The sequence below is a fragment of the Hirundo rustica genome, chromosome 25 (genome assembly GCF_015227805.2).
Source record: "Hirundo rustica isolate bHirRus1 chromosome 25, bHirRus1.pri.v3, whole genome shotgun sequence".
NCBI lineage: Eukaryota > Metazoa > Chordata > Aves > Passeriformes > Hirundinidae > Hirundo > Hirundo rustica.
The window spans coordinates 4155430-4171350 of NC_053474.1; the positions used below are offsets into that span (position 1 = coordinate 4155430).

The 15921-nt window shown below is 66.0% G+C and overlaps 1 protein-coding gene across 1 annotated transcript; it reads left to right on the forward strand.

Annotated features, from left to right (window-relative positions):
• Positions 1–7072: 7072 nt before the first annotated feature.
• Positions 7073–14962, forward strand: CRYBG2 (crystallin beta-gamma domain containing 2). The gene is made up of 19 exons (XM_040085981.1): positions 7073–9067; positions 9627–9674; positions 9757–9875; positions 10098–10290; positions 10373–10512; positions 10600–10726; positions 11014–11049; positions 11178–11305; positions 11486–11612; positions 11898–12040; positions 12120–12246; positions 12335–12367; positions 12463–12575; positions 12723–12852; positions 13259–13398; positions 13484–13607; positions 14105–14263; positions 14592–14751; positions 14874–14962. The coding sequence occupies exons 1-19, from the start codon at positions 7073–7075 to the stop codon at positions 14960–14962; spliced, it is 4131 nt and encodes a 1376-aa protein (XP_039941915.1).
• Positions 14963–15921: the final 959 nt, after the last annotated feature.

Here is a 15921-nt window from a genome sequence, read left to right on the forward strand (position 1 = left end):
CTCTCGGCTCCGGGATAACTGGGCCGAGAGGGGAGAAAATAACCCACTCTCCATAAGGCTCCAGCCTCTCAGCTCATCCCTGCTTCCAGCCCATCTCCTTCCCAGTTTTCCCCGTTTCACTGGGGGTCTGGGGTGGGCGCAGCCTCACGTTGTGCTGCGGTGCAGAGGTGCGAGGGCACGGGGGAAGGACGTGGTGAGGAATGAGCTCTTGCTTTCTCCACAACGAACCCTTCCGAAAATAATCCACACCCTGCACCAGCTTCCCCCTCCAGCCCCTTCCTGACGGGCAGGAGTGACCAGCAGCCCCAGAGGCGTTTTCCTGTATCTATTTACGGCCGGCAGCAACTTCCTCAGCACCCCCCCGATTTCTGCCCATTCTCAGTGGCTTCCCAGCCACGTGATGCAGCCAAATCCCCGATCTGGGCACTTCCAGGCACCATCCCTTTCCATGCATCCTTCCCCCAGCGCCGCTGTCCCAGCCCACAGCAGCGCCGGCCCCGTGTCATATTTCTGTGTGTGGTGTATTTGTTTTCGGGGCCTGTTGAATGGCAAATGGCAAAGGGAAGGGGACTCCTTCCTGTTCTTTCAGAGCCGGTCACTGTGCCCTGCTCGGCTTCAAGGGAATAGCCATCGAAGCGGCCGCTTTCACAAATAATGGCTTCATTAGATTGAAAGAAGTGGACAGTGACCTCACTGAAATGGACTTTCTGACCCCTGCTGACCTCTGGCCCCGGCTCTGACAGCCTGTAAATCTTCTCCCTCGGCACGGCCGGGCGAGGGCAGGAGCTCTGAGAGCCCAGTGCTGGCCCTGGGCCGGACCCACGGAGCTGCCCCGGGGCTCCAGCCAGGCCCTGACCCGGCAGGAGGAGTCCTGGGCATGGGCAGCACCCGGGCACGTGGGTCACAGCGCTGGCAGAGATGGGCACCGGCATCCCCACGGCGCCACAAACCCCGCCAGGGTCCTGGGGACTGAAGGGCCGTGGAAGATGACGCTATCTGGGCTGAGGCTCCAGCACCATCTCCCAGTGCTGTCACTGTCACCACTGACCAGCTCAAAAGCAGCCTCTGAGCTCCTGCCGAGGAAAACTGATCCCTCTCCCTGCCCACCCCACAGGCACAGCCCTCCTGGCTGCACACGGACGCACAAACCCCCTGCGGCCCCCGCTGAGCCCACCTCCACCCCTCCTGTGGGCACAGACCCTTCCCTCCGGCCCCCAGCACCTCCTTCCCCACACACCCAACCCAGGATGCTGGTGGCCACTGCCCAGTCCTGCCAGCCCATCTGCTGGTGGGGAAACTGAGGCACGAAGGGGAGCAGTGGGTGCCTGTGCAATGGGAGCCATGCTGGGCACTCCACCCTGCCCTGCCTGAGGCTGGCACTTTCCCCCTGTGGCACAGCCCCGGGGCTGGCAGCGAGCCCCTCATGCCCCACCTCCCTCCTCCCCACCCTTCCACGCTCGCCGCTGACCTTTGGCTACGAAGCAATCAATAAAGGAGGCCACGGAGCTGCTCCTCCCCCTCACTGCCCCCCACACCCCCTGCTCACCCCAGCCGGGGCCGAGGGATGCTTCTGGTGCTGGGGGACATTGACACAAATGTGCTCCCCGAGGCAGCACCTTCCAAACGCTCTAAAAATTCTCCCCTGAGGCTTCTTTCTGACTGTGGGTGCCCCACAGCTCTGGGGATGGAGCGTGGCCACCCTGCTCCACCCCAAACGGGCTCCCCGGGGCGTTGGCACCCTGCAAGGGGAGGGTGGGGAGTGTTCCTGAGGGGAGCCCTGGAGGGTGCTGCCTGGGGCCAGGCTTCTCTTCCTTCCTGCGCTCCCATACGGCAGAGGGGGTGGAGGTGGATAGAGACAGCCCTGCCCCCTGGCCCGGAGTGATGGGTTGTGCCCAAATTCGGCAGCTCCCTTTGATAAAAGCCCTGGGGCAGCAGCTGATTGATCGGCTGCAGAGCGGGGATTGATCAGGATTTCAGCCCATCCATATTCCTGCTCCCTGATAAAGGGGAATCGATAGCTGAAGGATATTCCTGGGAGGCTGCAGATCCCCCCGGAGCAGAGCTCACAAGTCTGCCCTCGCCCCTTGAATCCCCCCCCACCCCTGTTCAAACCTCACTCGCCCTGACAGCAAACCCAGGCAGCGGGGGGGGCGGGGAAACTGGCTTGGGGGAGCCAGGAGAGCACAGCAGGATATTGAGGAAAGGCAGAGCCACTCCTCCAGCAGCTGAATCTCACCTCCTAAAGCATCGGCCTGTCCTGCATCTTCCTCCTCTCACTGGTGCCCTGGCTAACAGGGTTTTCATCCTCCTTGGGTTGCTGGAGAAGCCCCTTCAAAGGGTGAAGCTGAGTGGGCTGATACATCCAGAGCCCATCGCCTTCAGTGCCTCCAAACACCAGCAGCGGCTGCCCTGGCTCAGCCCCCGGCCCAGTGCTGACCTGGAAACTCATTGCAGCCGGAGCAGAGCCCTGCAGGTCCCATTGGGAATGGGGGACAGCACCCAGTGTTCACCCAGGGGAGGGGATATGGCTCGGGGGGTCTTCTCCTTCTCCTTCTCCTTCTCCTTCTCCTTCTCCTTCTCCTTCTCCTTCTCCTTCTCCTTCTCCTTCTCCTTCTCCTTCTCCTTCTCCTTCTCCTTCTCCTTCTCCTTCTCCTTCTCCTTCTCCTTCTCCTTCTCCTTCTCCTTCTCCTCCTCTCTTACCATCCCATTTCCCCCCGCCTGGAGGGAGGATGACCGCGGGCCCCCGCAGCCCCGGGAGGTCTCGGGGTGCTCTGGGGCTCCCTCTGGCCCCGTCTCTCTCGGGAGCTGCGGCCGAGCCCGACCCCGCCCGTCCCCAGCGTGCCCCGTTCGTGTCCCTCCCTTTGCACACACACAGTGACTCAAAGCCCAGGCTCGCCCCGGTGTCCCTCCAGTTTCTCCAGTGCCTGGGGAGCTGGTTTGCTGCGGGGAACTCTCCGCAGCCCTGACTGAGCGCTCCCCGGCCAGCGGGGCCTGTGCAAGGGGAGCTCCCGCTGGAGCCGCAGCCGAGCTCGGCTGGCTCGGCACGGGCACCCTGGCACACGCTAAACACACGCGTGCACACACTGTGACAACCCCACAACACCCAGCCGGGCCGGGCCGGGGCTCCCGGGACCCATCGCTGCGAGCCCACTGCACCGGAGGGATGCAGGGGACGGACCCCGCTCTGTGCCCGAGCCACAAGGACCGGCAGACGTGGGTGCTCAGCCACCCTTGGGGGCCCGGCGAAGGGCACGGGAGGGGACCGGGGACCTGCCAAAACCCGGCAGAAGGAGTTGGGCTCTGCCTCGGTTTCCCCAGCACGTGAGCGGTGTCACCCAGAGCTGGGTGGCCCCGGGCGCCCCAGCCGGAGCTGAACTGTGGCCACCTGCGCCGGGCTGGCGGTGGCCAGGGAGGCTCCCGGGCTGGGCCGGCAGTCGGGAGTGGTGGCCCCGGGCTGAGGCTGGCACCGCAGCGGGCTGCCCCGGGCTGGGGCGGAGCGGGAGGGCAGGGCGAGGATACGGGGCGGCTGCTGGCCCTGCTGCGCTCCCAGCCCCGCCGGGATGGGGCCCTGCGCCCCGGGGTCAGGTATCCCGCGGTGGCCCAGGGCTACTGTGACCTCCACTCCCCCCCCGCAAGCCTGTTTGAAGCCCCCCGAGAGGCCTCTGAGACCCGGGAGATCTCCCTGCACTCGGAGCCCCTCGGGCCGGGGGGCTGCAGCGCCGGGGGCTCGGCGTGGGACCCCCGGGAAGCCGATGAACCCGGGGCATCACAGCTCTGGGGACCTCCAGCCCCCCACCACGCTGTGCCGGGACCCTGCCAGCCCCACGGCCCGGCCCGGGGTGGGAGCACCGCGCTGGCCGGAGGCGCGGGGACGAAAGCGGTCACTGGTGTCCCACCCGAGGTCACCATCGCCCTTCGCTCGGGTGGGGGGCAGGGATGGAGGCGCGGGGGGCCCAGAGCCACCCAGGCCGGCTGGGCTCCCTCCCGGCGCTGCTGAGTCGGAGGAAACGGGGGAGCCGGGTCTGGAACCAGCCTGACCGGCTCCCCGGCTGTCAGCACCTGAGGAATGCCAAACCTCCGCTGCGCCAGGGCTGGGTGCTCAGGGCTGGGTGCTCAGGGCTGGGTGCTCAGGGTGACTCTGCCGGTCCGCCCAGCTGTGCGGTGTGCACAGAGCAGCACCGCGAGCCCGCTCGGCGCGGCACGGCCGGCACGGCACGGCACAGAGCCCGGCACAGAGCCCGGCACAGAGCCCGGCACGGTGGGACCCTCGGCCGGCAGGTACGCGGGGGTGCAGGGCGGGGGCCCGGGGCACAGGGCGCTGCCAGGGCCGGCCCGGCTGGCGGGGCTGCAGCAGGGAAGGGGTTCCGTGGTGCCGGGGGAGGCGGGCACCGGTGCTCCAGTCCCGCTGCCGCCCACGCGAGCTGCCCGGGCGCGGAGCCGAGCCCCTGCTCGGGAGGTGCTGGGAGGGGTCTCTGCGTCCCCAGGATCGGCACTGGCCAAAGGAGAGGGGATGGGGCCGGGAGGTGGGGGCTGAGCCCAGCTCTGACCTTCAGCCCCTGAATTTGGGGGGCTGCTGGGGTTGTAATCCAACTCCTGCCACCACAGAGCATCCCAAGAGCTGCCAGAATCTGCTGGGGCTCTTCCACCTCCGCTGGCCTCACGAGCCGGGCCGAGGGGACAGCGGGGATCCCCTGTCACCCGTCCCCCTCCGTGCCGGGCTCGTGGCTGCCCGTGACCCGGCTCAGCGGGGGGAGGCGTGGGCAGCGAGGGGGGGACGGGGGCTCCCCTGCCCTCCCCATGACCCTCAGCCCGTGCAGCAGCCGCCCGACCCAGATCCCTGATTTTCCTGAAGGTGGCAGGTCCGCTCTCACCCCGCGGTGACAGAGCTCAGCCCAACGTGGCCGGAGGCTCAGCTTAATCCGTGGTCACCGGCTCAAAGGCAGCCGCAGCTGCTGCCCTCGGCCCCTCGGTCTCTCCTGAATATTAAACAGCGCCTCGTGCCTTTGACTTGGGCGCTGGGAGACCCTTTGGGGTGACAGAAGCAGCAAACGAGGTCAGTGGCTTGGCTTGGCTTGGCCAGAGGGGATTAATTAGAGCCGTGCTGGGTGCCCCGGTGTGGCAACACCACTGGATCCAGCCTGGCACGTCCGGGCAGGCGGGGATGGCCGGCAGCGGCAACCGGGGAGCTGCAGGGTCTTGTCCTCCTGTCCTTGCATCCTCGTGTCCTCATGTCCTTGACTCATTGCTGCAGTGGGAATTATTTTAGCAGAAAACGGGGTGCTGGGGCAGAGCAGAGCTCTGGGTCAGCTCCTTTCCCAGGACCTGTGGGGGCCCAGGGTGGCACCAAGTGATGGATCCAGCTGCTGGGATGGGATGGGATGTGATGGGATGGGAAAGACAGACCTGGAGATCTTTGGAAATGCAGCTCCAGGTGAGAGGAGGATGCTGAGTCAGCAGGTCCCACCTGCCCCCCGCAGTGCCCCGGTGCTGCACGGTGCCAGCATCCCTGTCCCTGTGCTGTCCTGGAGCCATGGGCATGGCCAGTGCATCCTTCCCTCTTCCACTGGTGGATGCCCTGACCCTGGGGATCCAGCTGTGGCCCTGGGGATCCAGCTGTGCCCATGTGGCTGTACAGCCCCACCCAGGCTGGTCCCAGCCTCGAGCCGTGCTGGCTGTCTCAGACGAAGTCTCATCACCTTCCAGAAAAATGACACAAACTCTTCCTATCTGTTCTGGAAAGACCTGCTGGGCCGGGGAGAGCAGGATCTGGAGGGCGCGTGGCAGGCTGGCAGAAGGGGCAGGCAGCTGCCTGTACCCGGCACTTCCCTGCCTGCCCCCAGCCCCCTGATCCCCTCAGGGACTGGGAAAACCCAACCTGTCAGTGCTGGATTCATCCCACCTGGCTGGTGCAGGATGAGGTCTTGTCCCGAGGTGTCCCCCAGGGAAAGCAGCCGTGGGACTCATGCAGGGAGGTGTCCCCATTCCCGGATGGGGAACCTCAATCTCAGCCTGCCCTCGGGCTGACCCCGAATCCCCATCCCCACCCCAAAGCTGGGAACAGCTCCTCACTGGGAGATACTGGGATGTGGGTGCACTTTCAGCTCCCTCCCCAGCACCTGCTGTGTCAGCTGCTTCCCAATCCCAAACCCAGCAATAAAACCCTTCTGGGGCAGGCGTGTGGCCACAGCACAGGGACGCCTCTGCTGGCATCCCCCGAGCTGAGGTGGCACAGGTGTCCCCGTCCCCTGCCCTGAGCCCCAGGGCTCACAGCGATGCCCACCCTGCAGCACCCAACACCAGGACGTGGAGCTGTGTGCTGGGACAATCTCTGATCGGGGGCTGAGGGCTGGACAATTATTGTGGTTGATTTCCTCGAGCCAGCGGAGCTGCAGAGGTGGATGGAGCAATCCCACCTTTGCCACACAGCCACAGGGAAAGGTCAAGGGATGATGCTGCTCAGGTCTCCACCTCCTCCTGCCCTCCAGCCCTGGTCCCGATCCCAGCCAGGCCTTTTCCCCCACGGAGCAGCTTCCCTGTTGTTTTCTGGGCTTGTTTGTTTGCTGCATTTGCTGACTCGGCGCAGCCCTGATGCCCGCCTGACTCATCCCGCAGTTTGGGGCACGGCACGGCTCGGGGCACGGCACGGCCCAGCCGCATTCTGCACACTCACCTGTGCCCCGCCAGGCTCACCTGTGCCCTCCCAGGCTCTGCCACAGCCCACAGCCCTCCTCGGTGCTTGGCAGAGCTCCCACCAGCCCTGCCGGACACAGCAGTGCAGAGGGAGCCCCGGTGCCCCCCACACCCCGCATGTGCCAGGATGGATGGCGTGAGCACCACAAGAAGCCCCAAAGCCACCTCCTGTGTTCACGGGATCCTCCCAAAATGTCCCGCACATCACAGGGAGGTCTGTGGGGTTTCAAGGCCTGGTTTTGGGGCCAGGTTTGTTCTCAGCTTTCCCAGAGACTCCTTCTCTCCCTGCAGCTCTGCCAGCCCCAGCGTGGCGGCCGCGGGGGCTGAGCCCGGCAGCGCGGGGAGTTCCTGGAGCACGGCGTTCCCTGCCCGGCCCCCCGGCATGGATCCACCGTTCCGGCACACCAAGAGCAGGGGGTTCATCTCCAGCACGGAGCTCAGCATGAAGCAGGGAGCCGCGGCAGCTCCCGAGGGCAGGTCCCGCTTCCAGAAGGTCTCGCTGGTGTCGCGGCGCCTGGAGAGCACCGGGAGCGCTCGGGGCCGGGACGGGAGCCCCTCCCGGGTGTCCCTGCTGCTGCAGGCCTGGGAGAGGGAGATCGTGGAGAAGACGGGCTCCAGCCCCGCCGCCCCGACCCACCGGGAGCACTCGTCCTCCGTCAGCCTCCTCAAGAACTTCACGGCGCACGGCCCCATCTTCTCGCAGGTCTATTCCCCGGCGCAGAGACCCCGGCGCCAGGACGAGCGGGGGAAGGGGGGGCCCGGCGGTGACGGCTCCCCCTCCCAGGCCGGTGCCCCCCGCGAGGTGCCCGTGCACAGGGAGAGCTACGTGCACGGCACCCTCCTGCCCACCCGCCCCGCCGAGCGTCCCGCGGGGGCTCCCGGGGACGGTCCCGGTGCCCCGTGCGCCGCCAAGCCCGGCCCGGTCCCTGCCTTGCCCAGGGCCAGGCAGGTCACCGTGCTGCGGACGGGCAGGGACGCGGCCGGGCCCGAAACGCGGCCGGCGGAGGGACGGGGGGCTCCAAACGGGACGCACGACACCGCCGGGGCCACCGCGGGCTCGCCACGGCGGGACAGCCCCGGGCGGGACGGCAGCGGCTCCGCCGCGGCCGCAGCGGGCAGGGAGAACTCGCCGGGCACCAGAGAGGCCGCCAGGCTCCCGGCCGAGGGATCCCCCGAGGAGAAGGACTCAGCACAAGCCGAACCCACGCCGGCGAGCGCGGCTCCCGGAGCCGGTGACAGGCCCGGGGACCCACAAACCAGTCTGACCAGCTCCCCGCAGTGTCCCTCGGCAGGCGCCGCTGGCCGGGCTGATCCGGCTGGCGCAGGTGAGGGAAGCGTGGCGGATGTGGATGGCACCATTTCAGCCACGCCGCCGAGGACAGAGAGCCCCCCGGGAGCTGGCAGCACCACCGAGAATCCACCCACAGAGGTGAGCGATGGTCCAGAGCCTTCATTGGAAACAGCAGCATCAGCAAAGGCTGAGATTGAGCTGGAGGGGCCTGAGACGACCGGAGACCCCCAGGGCGCAGCCCAAGAGCCTGAGAGCCTTCCAGAGCCCCCCACCGAGCCCCCAGCCCCTGACCCCCCAGCTGAGAGCCCCCCGGACGCGACCGAGGAGGATCCCGAGCTGCTGGTGGACATGGAGATCTTCGTGGACACGCTGCGCAACATGGAGCCCTCGGAGATGCGGAAGGCGCCCAAGGCCCCGCGGCAGCCCCGGCCGTCGGCGCTGGGTCGCTGTGCGGCTCTGCCCCCCATCCACGAGGACCGCGTGGCCCCCCGTGCCCCCGTGTCCCTGCCCGAGGCCCTGCGGGAGCTGCTGGCGCGCGGCCCGGCGGGGCGGCCCGAGGAGACCCCCGAGGAAGAGGAGGAGATTGAGAACCCCTACCTGAGCCCCGAGGAGCGGGCGGCCGCGGGGACCCTCCGCGGGGTGCCCAGGGACAGCGTGTTGGGCGAAGGGTGGGTGGAGGGGGGCTCGCTCCTGGGGACACTGGGAGAAGATGAAAAAGCCAAACTGGTGGCCGGGGGCCCGGCCGAGCGGAGCGTGCTCTTCCGAGGGAACGTCCTCAAGGGCGTGGCGCTGCTCTCCCACTTCTTGGAGCAGCGGGCGGCTGGAGCTGATGAGGGCAAGCCCTACTCCCGCCTGGACAACAGCGTGCTCTACAGCCGCTTCGTGTCCCCCAGCGCCGCCCTGCTCGAGCTGCCCGACACTGATGGGGGCACAGACTCACCCAGCCTCAGGGACCACAACGGGCTGGGCCCTGGTGGCCGTTCTGGCCCCGAGATGGCCATGCTGGAAGCTCTGAGTTCTGGCTCTGTCCCTCCTGTCACCGAGGAGCCAGAGAGCACCGTGACCCTGAGCCTTGACCACGTCCTGGTGAGTGAACCCAACAAAGCCTGGGAAATGCTCTCCTTCCCCGGGAGTGTGGGAAGGGGGTGGGCGCTGGACCCTGGAGCATCCTTCCCTGTTCAGTACATGGCTTGTGCTCCCTGTGAGAGAGGCCATGGGGTGAAAGGGCAGGTACTGGGATGAGTGATCGAGGACACTGGGATAGGAGATGGGAGGATACTGGGATAGGAGATGGGAAGATACTGGGAAGGGTCATGGGAGGATACTGGGAAGGGTCACGGGAGGATACTGGGATGGGTGATGGGAGGATACTGGCAAGGGTGGATACGAGCTCAAGTGATGGGAGGGTGTCACCACGGCTTCTGGGAGGGTCCCGGGCAGGTGACAGGAGGGTCGGGGGCAGACGGGAGGCTGATCCCCGGCAGTGCAGGAATCCTCGAGGTGTGGCTGCTCGGGGCGGTGGGAGGGCCTGGCAGACGCCAGACGCGAGGCTGCGGCTGCGGCTCCCTTGGGCTGCAGGGAGATGGCTGCTGCAGCCGATGTCCCTCCGTGCTCCTCACCCGCCCGTCCCCTCGGCTCTTCACAGCAGGAGGATAAGGAGGGCTTGGAGAAGATCAACACAAGACCTGGCAAGGTACGGCGAGGGCGGTGGGGCCGGGCTGGGCTGGGCATGGCGCGGTGTGGCAGCACGTCCCCGCCGTGTCACCCCTTCCCAGATCATCCTCTACTCCGACGCCGGCTTCGCGGGGCAGAAACGGGAGATCTGGGACGACGTCCCCGACGCCACGTCCTGGGAGCTCTCACACACCATCTCCATCCGAGTCATCCGAGGCGGGTGAGGACACCGAGGCTTGGCTGGGACTCGCGTGTTCCCCGTGCCGAGGATGTTGCAGCCCGGGGTTCAGGAGTGACCGTCCTCCTGCCAGTGCTAATTACCGCGGACGCAGCATCGCGGCGGTGGCAGCGCGTCCCCACCCGCACTCTGCCCCGGGGGCACCCGCAGGGCAGCGCCTAACGCTGGATTTTCCCCCTCGCTTTGCCCCGGCCCCGCTCCCAGGTGGGTGATGTACGAGAAGCCGCGGTTCCGCGGGCGCAAGTGCGTCCTGGCCGAGGGGGACGTGGAGATCGACAACCCCTGGACGGCGTACCGCGACAACGGGGACAACGGGGACAACGGGGACAACGGGGACAACGGGCAGCCCCGCGGGAGCCGCCCCTTCCGCATCGGCTCCTTCAAGAGGGTGGTGCGGGTGAGTGCAGGGACCCCCCCCGGAGCCTCCCTGCGCCCTCCAGGCAGAGGTGCGGGAGGCCGGAACGCCGCTGTTCCCCCAGGATTACCGCACTCCCGAGATCAGCCTCTTCGCGGAGGAGAACGGCGAAGGCGCCCGGCTCAGGTTCAGCGGCTCGGCCGAGGACACCCGCGACCGGGGACAGGCGCTGGCTGCCGCCTCCATCATCGTCCACTCGGGCCTGTGAGCGGGACCCTGCGGCTGGGGGGCTGCCGGGTGGGCTCCAGCACAGCTGGGAACAGGGTGTGATGCCTTCCCCCCGTTCCCCAGGTGGTTGCTTTACTCCAAGCCTTTCTTCGACGACGATCCCTACGTTCTGGAGCCGGGCGGGTACCCCAATTTAAAGGCTTGGGGAGCAAAGGACCCATCCATCTGCTCCATGCATCCCATCAGGCTGGTGAGTGCTGGTTCCTGGTGCGTTGTCCCAGGGGTGCCGGGGCTGTATCCAGGTGGGAGTGAGTTCTGGCGGCTCCTGGTTGCCATCAGTGAGATCAAGGTGTGGAAACAGGCCAAGCGTGGCTTTGGAAAGTGCTCCTGTGGGATAGGGGTGAGGGAAAGCTTCGAAAGAGCTTCTTGAATGAAAATGACCCAAAAAACAGCTCAGGCTTTAAAGGGTGGCAGCAGATGTGCCTGCAATGTGCCCTCCTGCCAGCACAGCCTCACTGGGGCTGCTTCTCCTTCCAGGGCTGCCCCGTCGTGGAGAGACCTGGTGAGCCACAGGTGAGCTCCGGGGCAGCTCCCAGGAATCGTGGGCTGGGATGGCAGTGGGACCATTCCCACCTCACCTTGTCCCCTTTCTCACCATTCTCAACTTTCTCCCCTTTCTCACCTTTCTCACCTGCTCCCAGGTGCTGATCTATGAGGCTGCAGCTTTCCAGGGCCGCAGCTTCACCATCAGCAGAGACATCTATGACCTGAAGCGCCTGCCCGAGCCAGCGCTGCCCACCGTGGGCTCCCTGCGCGTCCTGGGCGGATGGTGAGTGGCACGGGGAGGGCAGGGCTGGCATCCCGGCTGGAGCAGGCTGGGAAGGTGATGGTCACCCCTGGGAAGGGCTGTGGAATGGCTGCGGGTCACTTGGGAGAGAGGGTGTGGATGGTGCCTCAGCACGTGGAAATCCTCTGGGGTCCTCACTGCCCGTGTCTGCCTGTGCCACAGCTGGGTTGGCTACGAGAAGGAAGGTTTCCGTGGCCACCAGTACCTGCTGGAGGAAGGAGAGTACCAGGACTGGAGGCAGTGGGGCGGCTACAGCAAGGAGCTGGTGTCTCTGCGGCTGATCCGGACGGTGAGGGCAGGGATGGGAATCGCTTGGGAATGGATTTAGTGTGGGCAGGGACAGCCAGGCACCCTCATGCCATCCTCACCCCCAAAAAGATCCCTCCCTGCCTGCATCAGGCAGCTGGGCATGGCCTGAGATCCCCCACACGCATCCAAGCAAAGGTTTGGCAGCTGCTCCCACCCTCGCCAGGGTGCCCGAGGCCAGGCAGGAGCCCGGCTGTGTGTGTGCCCAGCCCACAGCCCCTTCCCCTGCCACAACATGGGGCTTGGGGGGTGCTCCTTCTCCCCACAGGACTTCTCTGACCCAGCACTGGTGCTGTTCGAGGCCATGGACTTCGAGGAGGGCCCGAGCGTGGAGCTGAGCGAGGCGCTCCCCGACACGCAGCTGGCCGGCTACGGCACCGTCACCCAGTCCATCCACGTGCTGAGCGGCGTGTGAGTGTGGGCACGGGGCAGGGGGGCCCGGGGGGCGGCTGGGGGGCGAAATGAGCCAGCACTCCCCTCCTCCCCGCAGGTGGGTGGCCTACGAGGGCCCCAACTACTCAGGTGAGCAGTACATCCTGGAGAAGGGGGTGTACCGCAGCTGCGAGGACTGGGGGGCTACCGACTGTCACATCGCCTCAGCACAGCCCATCCTGCAGGTGAGGGGACACCTCCTCCTCATGGGACCCCCCGGGCCGGTGGGTGCCACGGCCAGACACCCACCAGCCCCATTCTGTTTGCTTCCAGGTCAGGGAACACAACCTCCACTTCGTCTCCAAGGTCAGGGGTGGAGGAAGGGGAGGGGGACACAGCCCCTTGTGGGGTGGTGGTGATGCTTTGCCCCCTCACCGAGCCCCTCTGCTCCCCCTCCCCAGATCCTGCTTTTCTCAGAGCCTGACTTCTTGGGGGATCACGTTGCCTTTGAGGAGGACCAGGAGGCCCTGCCCGAAGGCCTCATCCCACGTTCCTGCAGAGTCCGTGGGGGCAGGTAGGGTGTCCCGGGGCCATGTGGGATGGGGACAGGGACAACACCCTGGGCAGCTCCAGAGGGTGGGCAGGATGGGGGTGCTGCGGGTCACAGGAGGGATGGATGTCATGATGGCTCTGTCAGCCTGGGAATGCTCCTCCCCACCAGCTGGATCCTGTTCGACGGGCAGGACTTCGCCGGGGAGCAGCACGTGCTGTCCGAGGGCGAGTACCCCACGCTCAGTGCCATGGGCTGCCTCTGCTCCACCGCCATCCGCTCCTTGAAGAAAGTTCCACTGGTGGGGTCCCCTTCCCTTCCCTTCCCTTCCCTTCCCTTCCCTTCCCTTCCCTTCCCTTCCCTTCCCTTCCCTTCCCTTCCCTTCCCTTCCCTTCCCTTCCCTTCCCTTCCCTTCCCTTCCCTTCCCTTCCCTTCCTTCCCTTCCCTTCCCTTCCCTTCCCTTCCCTTCCCTTCCCTTCCCTTCCCTTCCCTTCCCTTCCCTTCCCTTCCCTTCCCTTCCCTTCCCTTCCCTTCCCTTCCCTTCCCTTCCCTTCCCTTCCCTTCCCTTCCCTTCCCTTCTCTAGTAGAACTCCCTCCCGAATGTTTTTCCTCTCTCACGGGCACCCCCAGTTCTGGTTCTCCACCCCTGGAACCCTCACTCCTCCCCCCTTGCCCGCTCCCACCCTGTCTCTGCCCCGACTCCGCAGTTTTTCTCGGAGCCCTCCATCTTCCTGCACGGGCTGGAGTGTTTCGAGGGGAAGGAGATCGAGCTGAACTCCGAAGTGCGGAGCCTTCAGGCAGAGGGTTTCAACAACCATGTGCTGTCGGTGCGGGTCAAAGGAGGGATGTAAGTGAGCCCCGGTTCCCCGGCACACGGTGGGTGTCCCCTGCCCGCCCGGGGTGACGTGTCCCGTGCCACGCTGTCCCCACAGCTGGGTGCTGTGTGAGCACGGTGACTTCCGAGGGCGGCAGTGGCTCTTGGACTGCACCGAGATCACCAACTGGCTGACCTACAGCGGGCTCCAGCACGTGGGGTCCCTCTACCCCATCCGCCAGGTGAGTGTCACCTTTGGGAGGGGGCAGGGCACTGGCACCCGGCGGGGTGAACCCCAAAACCCCGGGGCACAAGGATCACGTGGAGACAGAGCTGCCAGCCCGCTCGGGGTGGGCTGGGGGAGCTGGAGGGCAGCAGCCTGCAGCTGACAGCTCTGACATGGGAAAGGTGCCACCAGCTCGGCTCTGCCACTCCAGATTCCCGTCCCCCACCCTGGGAGTGGCTGCCTTTGTGGTGAAACGCTCCCTGTGGGCAACTGCCTCGTAAAACTCATGGCATCCCAGCGTGGGGAGCCGTGCCCATGCCAGCTACGAGGGACAGGTCACGGTCACAGCCATCGCCCTGGGGAGACGTGGGGAACTCCTGGGGGGAGGACAATGGGGACAACCCCCCAGGGGTCCAGGATCCTCCCTTCCCAAAGCCCCCAAAGCCAGGTGAGGTCCTGGAGGTGCAGGCAGCAGGGCTTTTGGGTGCAAACACCAGGTTCCTCTCATTGCAGAGACGGATCTATTTCCGCATCAGAAGCAGGAAGCTGGAGCTCTTCCTCTTGGTCCCCGACGATGTGGAGGACATGAAGGCGGGGCGGGTGGTGGTCTCCAGCCTGAGCGAGCAGAGCAGCTCTGTCTGGTACTACGAGGACGGGCTGATCAAAAACCAGGTCAGGGCTCAGGTGTGACAGCCAGCACAGCCGAGGGGACCAGAGCAGCCCCTGGCAGGACTCCTGCTGGGCACTCCCCACCCCACAGCCATCTTCCAAGGTTTATAACAGCTTTTCCCAGCCTCTGATCCCAGCCTTGTCCCCAAACATCTGGTGATTCTCCTGCCTGAGTCTTCCCAGGAGATGTGAAGCCAGCTCTGCCTTCCCTGCAGTTTTTGTCACCCTCAACACCCCCACCTCTCACTGAGGGGTTTTCCTGCTCATCCCACATTCCACCACAGAACCAGCTGCGCCTACAGGGAAATCTCTGCCTCTGTGTCCCCTGCAGGTGGCCCCCAACATGAGCCTGCAGGTCATCGGGCCAGCCGGGAAGGGCGCCAAGGCCGTGCTGTGGTCCGAGACGAGGATGCCACGTCAGACCTGGAGCATCGATTCTCAGGGACGGATCCGCAGCCAGATGTTCGAGGACATGATCCTTGATGTCAAGGGTGAGGCTGCTTTCCCAGGGATGCCCAAAAATGGGGTGTTTGGCCATGACATGGGGTGCCCACCCCTTCAGCACCATCAGCAGTGGGGTTTGCCCTCCCCAAACCTTCCCCTCGCTCTGCAGGCGGCCGAAGCTACGACCGGGACCATGCCATCGTTTGGGACATGGCTGATGAAAGACCCACGCAGACCTGGGACATCCAGGTGCTGTGAGGGGCAGAGGTGCCATGGGGCAGGATGGGGACACCCTGCCAGCATCCCCACACTGGGGCAGGATGCCTCAGACCCCACCCACGCTGCATCCCAAGCACCTCTCTGCCCCAGCCTCTGGTGTGAAGGATGACCATCAACCTCTTCCATCATGGAGGCACCACCCCACCTCCCTCCTGAGGAGGCCTGAACAAGGTCCACGAAGGATCCCATGGACACGACCAACGTGGGACCCTCTGGAGAGCAGCAGAGCCCCTCCCCACAAGTGTTTTCTTCCCCCTGAACTGTATTTATGTACGTGTGTAAGATACAGCCCTGCTTGTCTGGGCCAGCTCTCTCTGGATGGTTGGTGTCCTTGTCCTTGTCCTTGCACTGCCCACAGCCTGGCAGTACCCCCCACCCCACCACCTCACCCCTGCCAGCCCCAGGCCTGATCCTGGTGCCAGGATGGGATCCCAGTGCCCTCTAGTGCCCGCGGGCACAAGCAGCTCCGTGGCCACGGAGTTTGAGATGGGAGGCACTGGCCAAGCTTGCCCTGGGAGCACCGGGGGCTGCGGGACCCCACCAGCTCCAGCTCCAGCTCCAGCTCAGGGGGACCCGGGGATCCCAGCCTGCAGCCTTGGGGGTCCCTGTCTTGGCACCCCGGGCCGAGCTCAGAGCCAGCAGCGCTCCCTGTCCCTGATGCAGGGCTGCGTCATGGCTCAGGTCACCCATCTTCCAAGTGCCCAGGACTGAGGTTTCACCCTGGGTCGAGAGCAGGAGCACCCTGGGGATGTGACTTGGAGCCAGGGGCTACACAAGGCGAGAAATGGGGACAAGAAGAGCCTCTGTCCTCGCTGCTGGGGAGGGGACATGGCTGCCAGTGAGAGCCTGGCCTGGTCACTGCATGGAGGCAGCGACCATGCATCACCCTCGCAGGGAACAGCGGTGACAGCCTGGGGTGCGCAGGTGACATCGGGGGG

Coding starts and splice junctions, on each gene's coding strand:
- CRYBG2 (XM_040085981.1), top strand. CDS start 7,073: ATGGATCCACCGTTCCGGCACACCAAGAGCAGGGGGTTCATCTCCAGC. Junction 12,368..12,462: donor ACCTCCACTTCGTCTCCAAG/GTCAGGGGTGGA, acceptor CCCCCTCCCCAG/ATCCTGCTTTTCTCAGAGCC. Junction 12,853..13,258: donor CCTTGAAGAAAGTTCCACTG/GTGGGGTCCCCT, acceptor CCGACTCCGCAG/TTTTTCTCGGAGCCCTCCAT.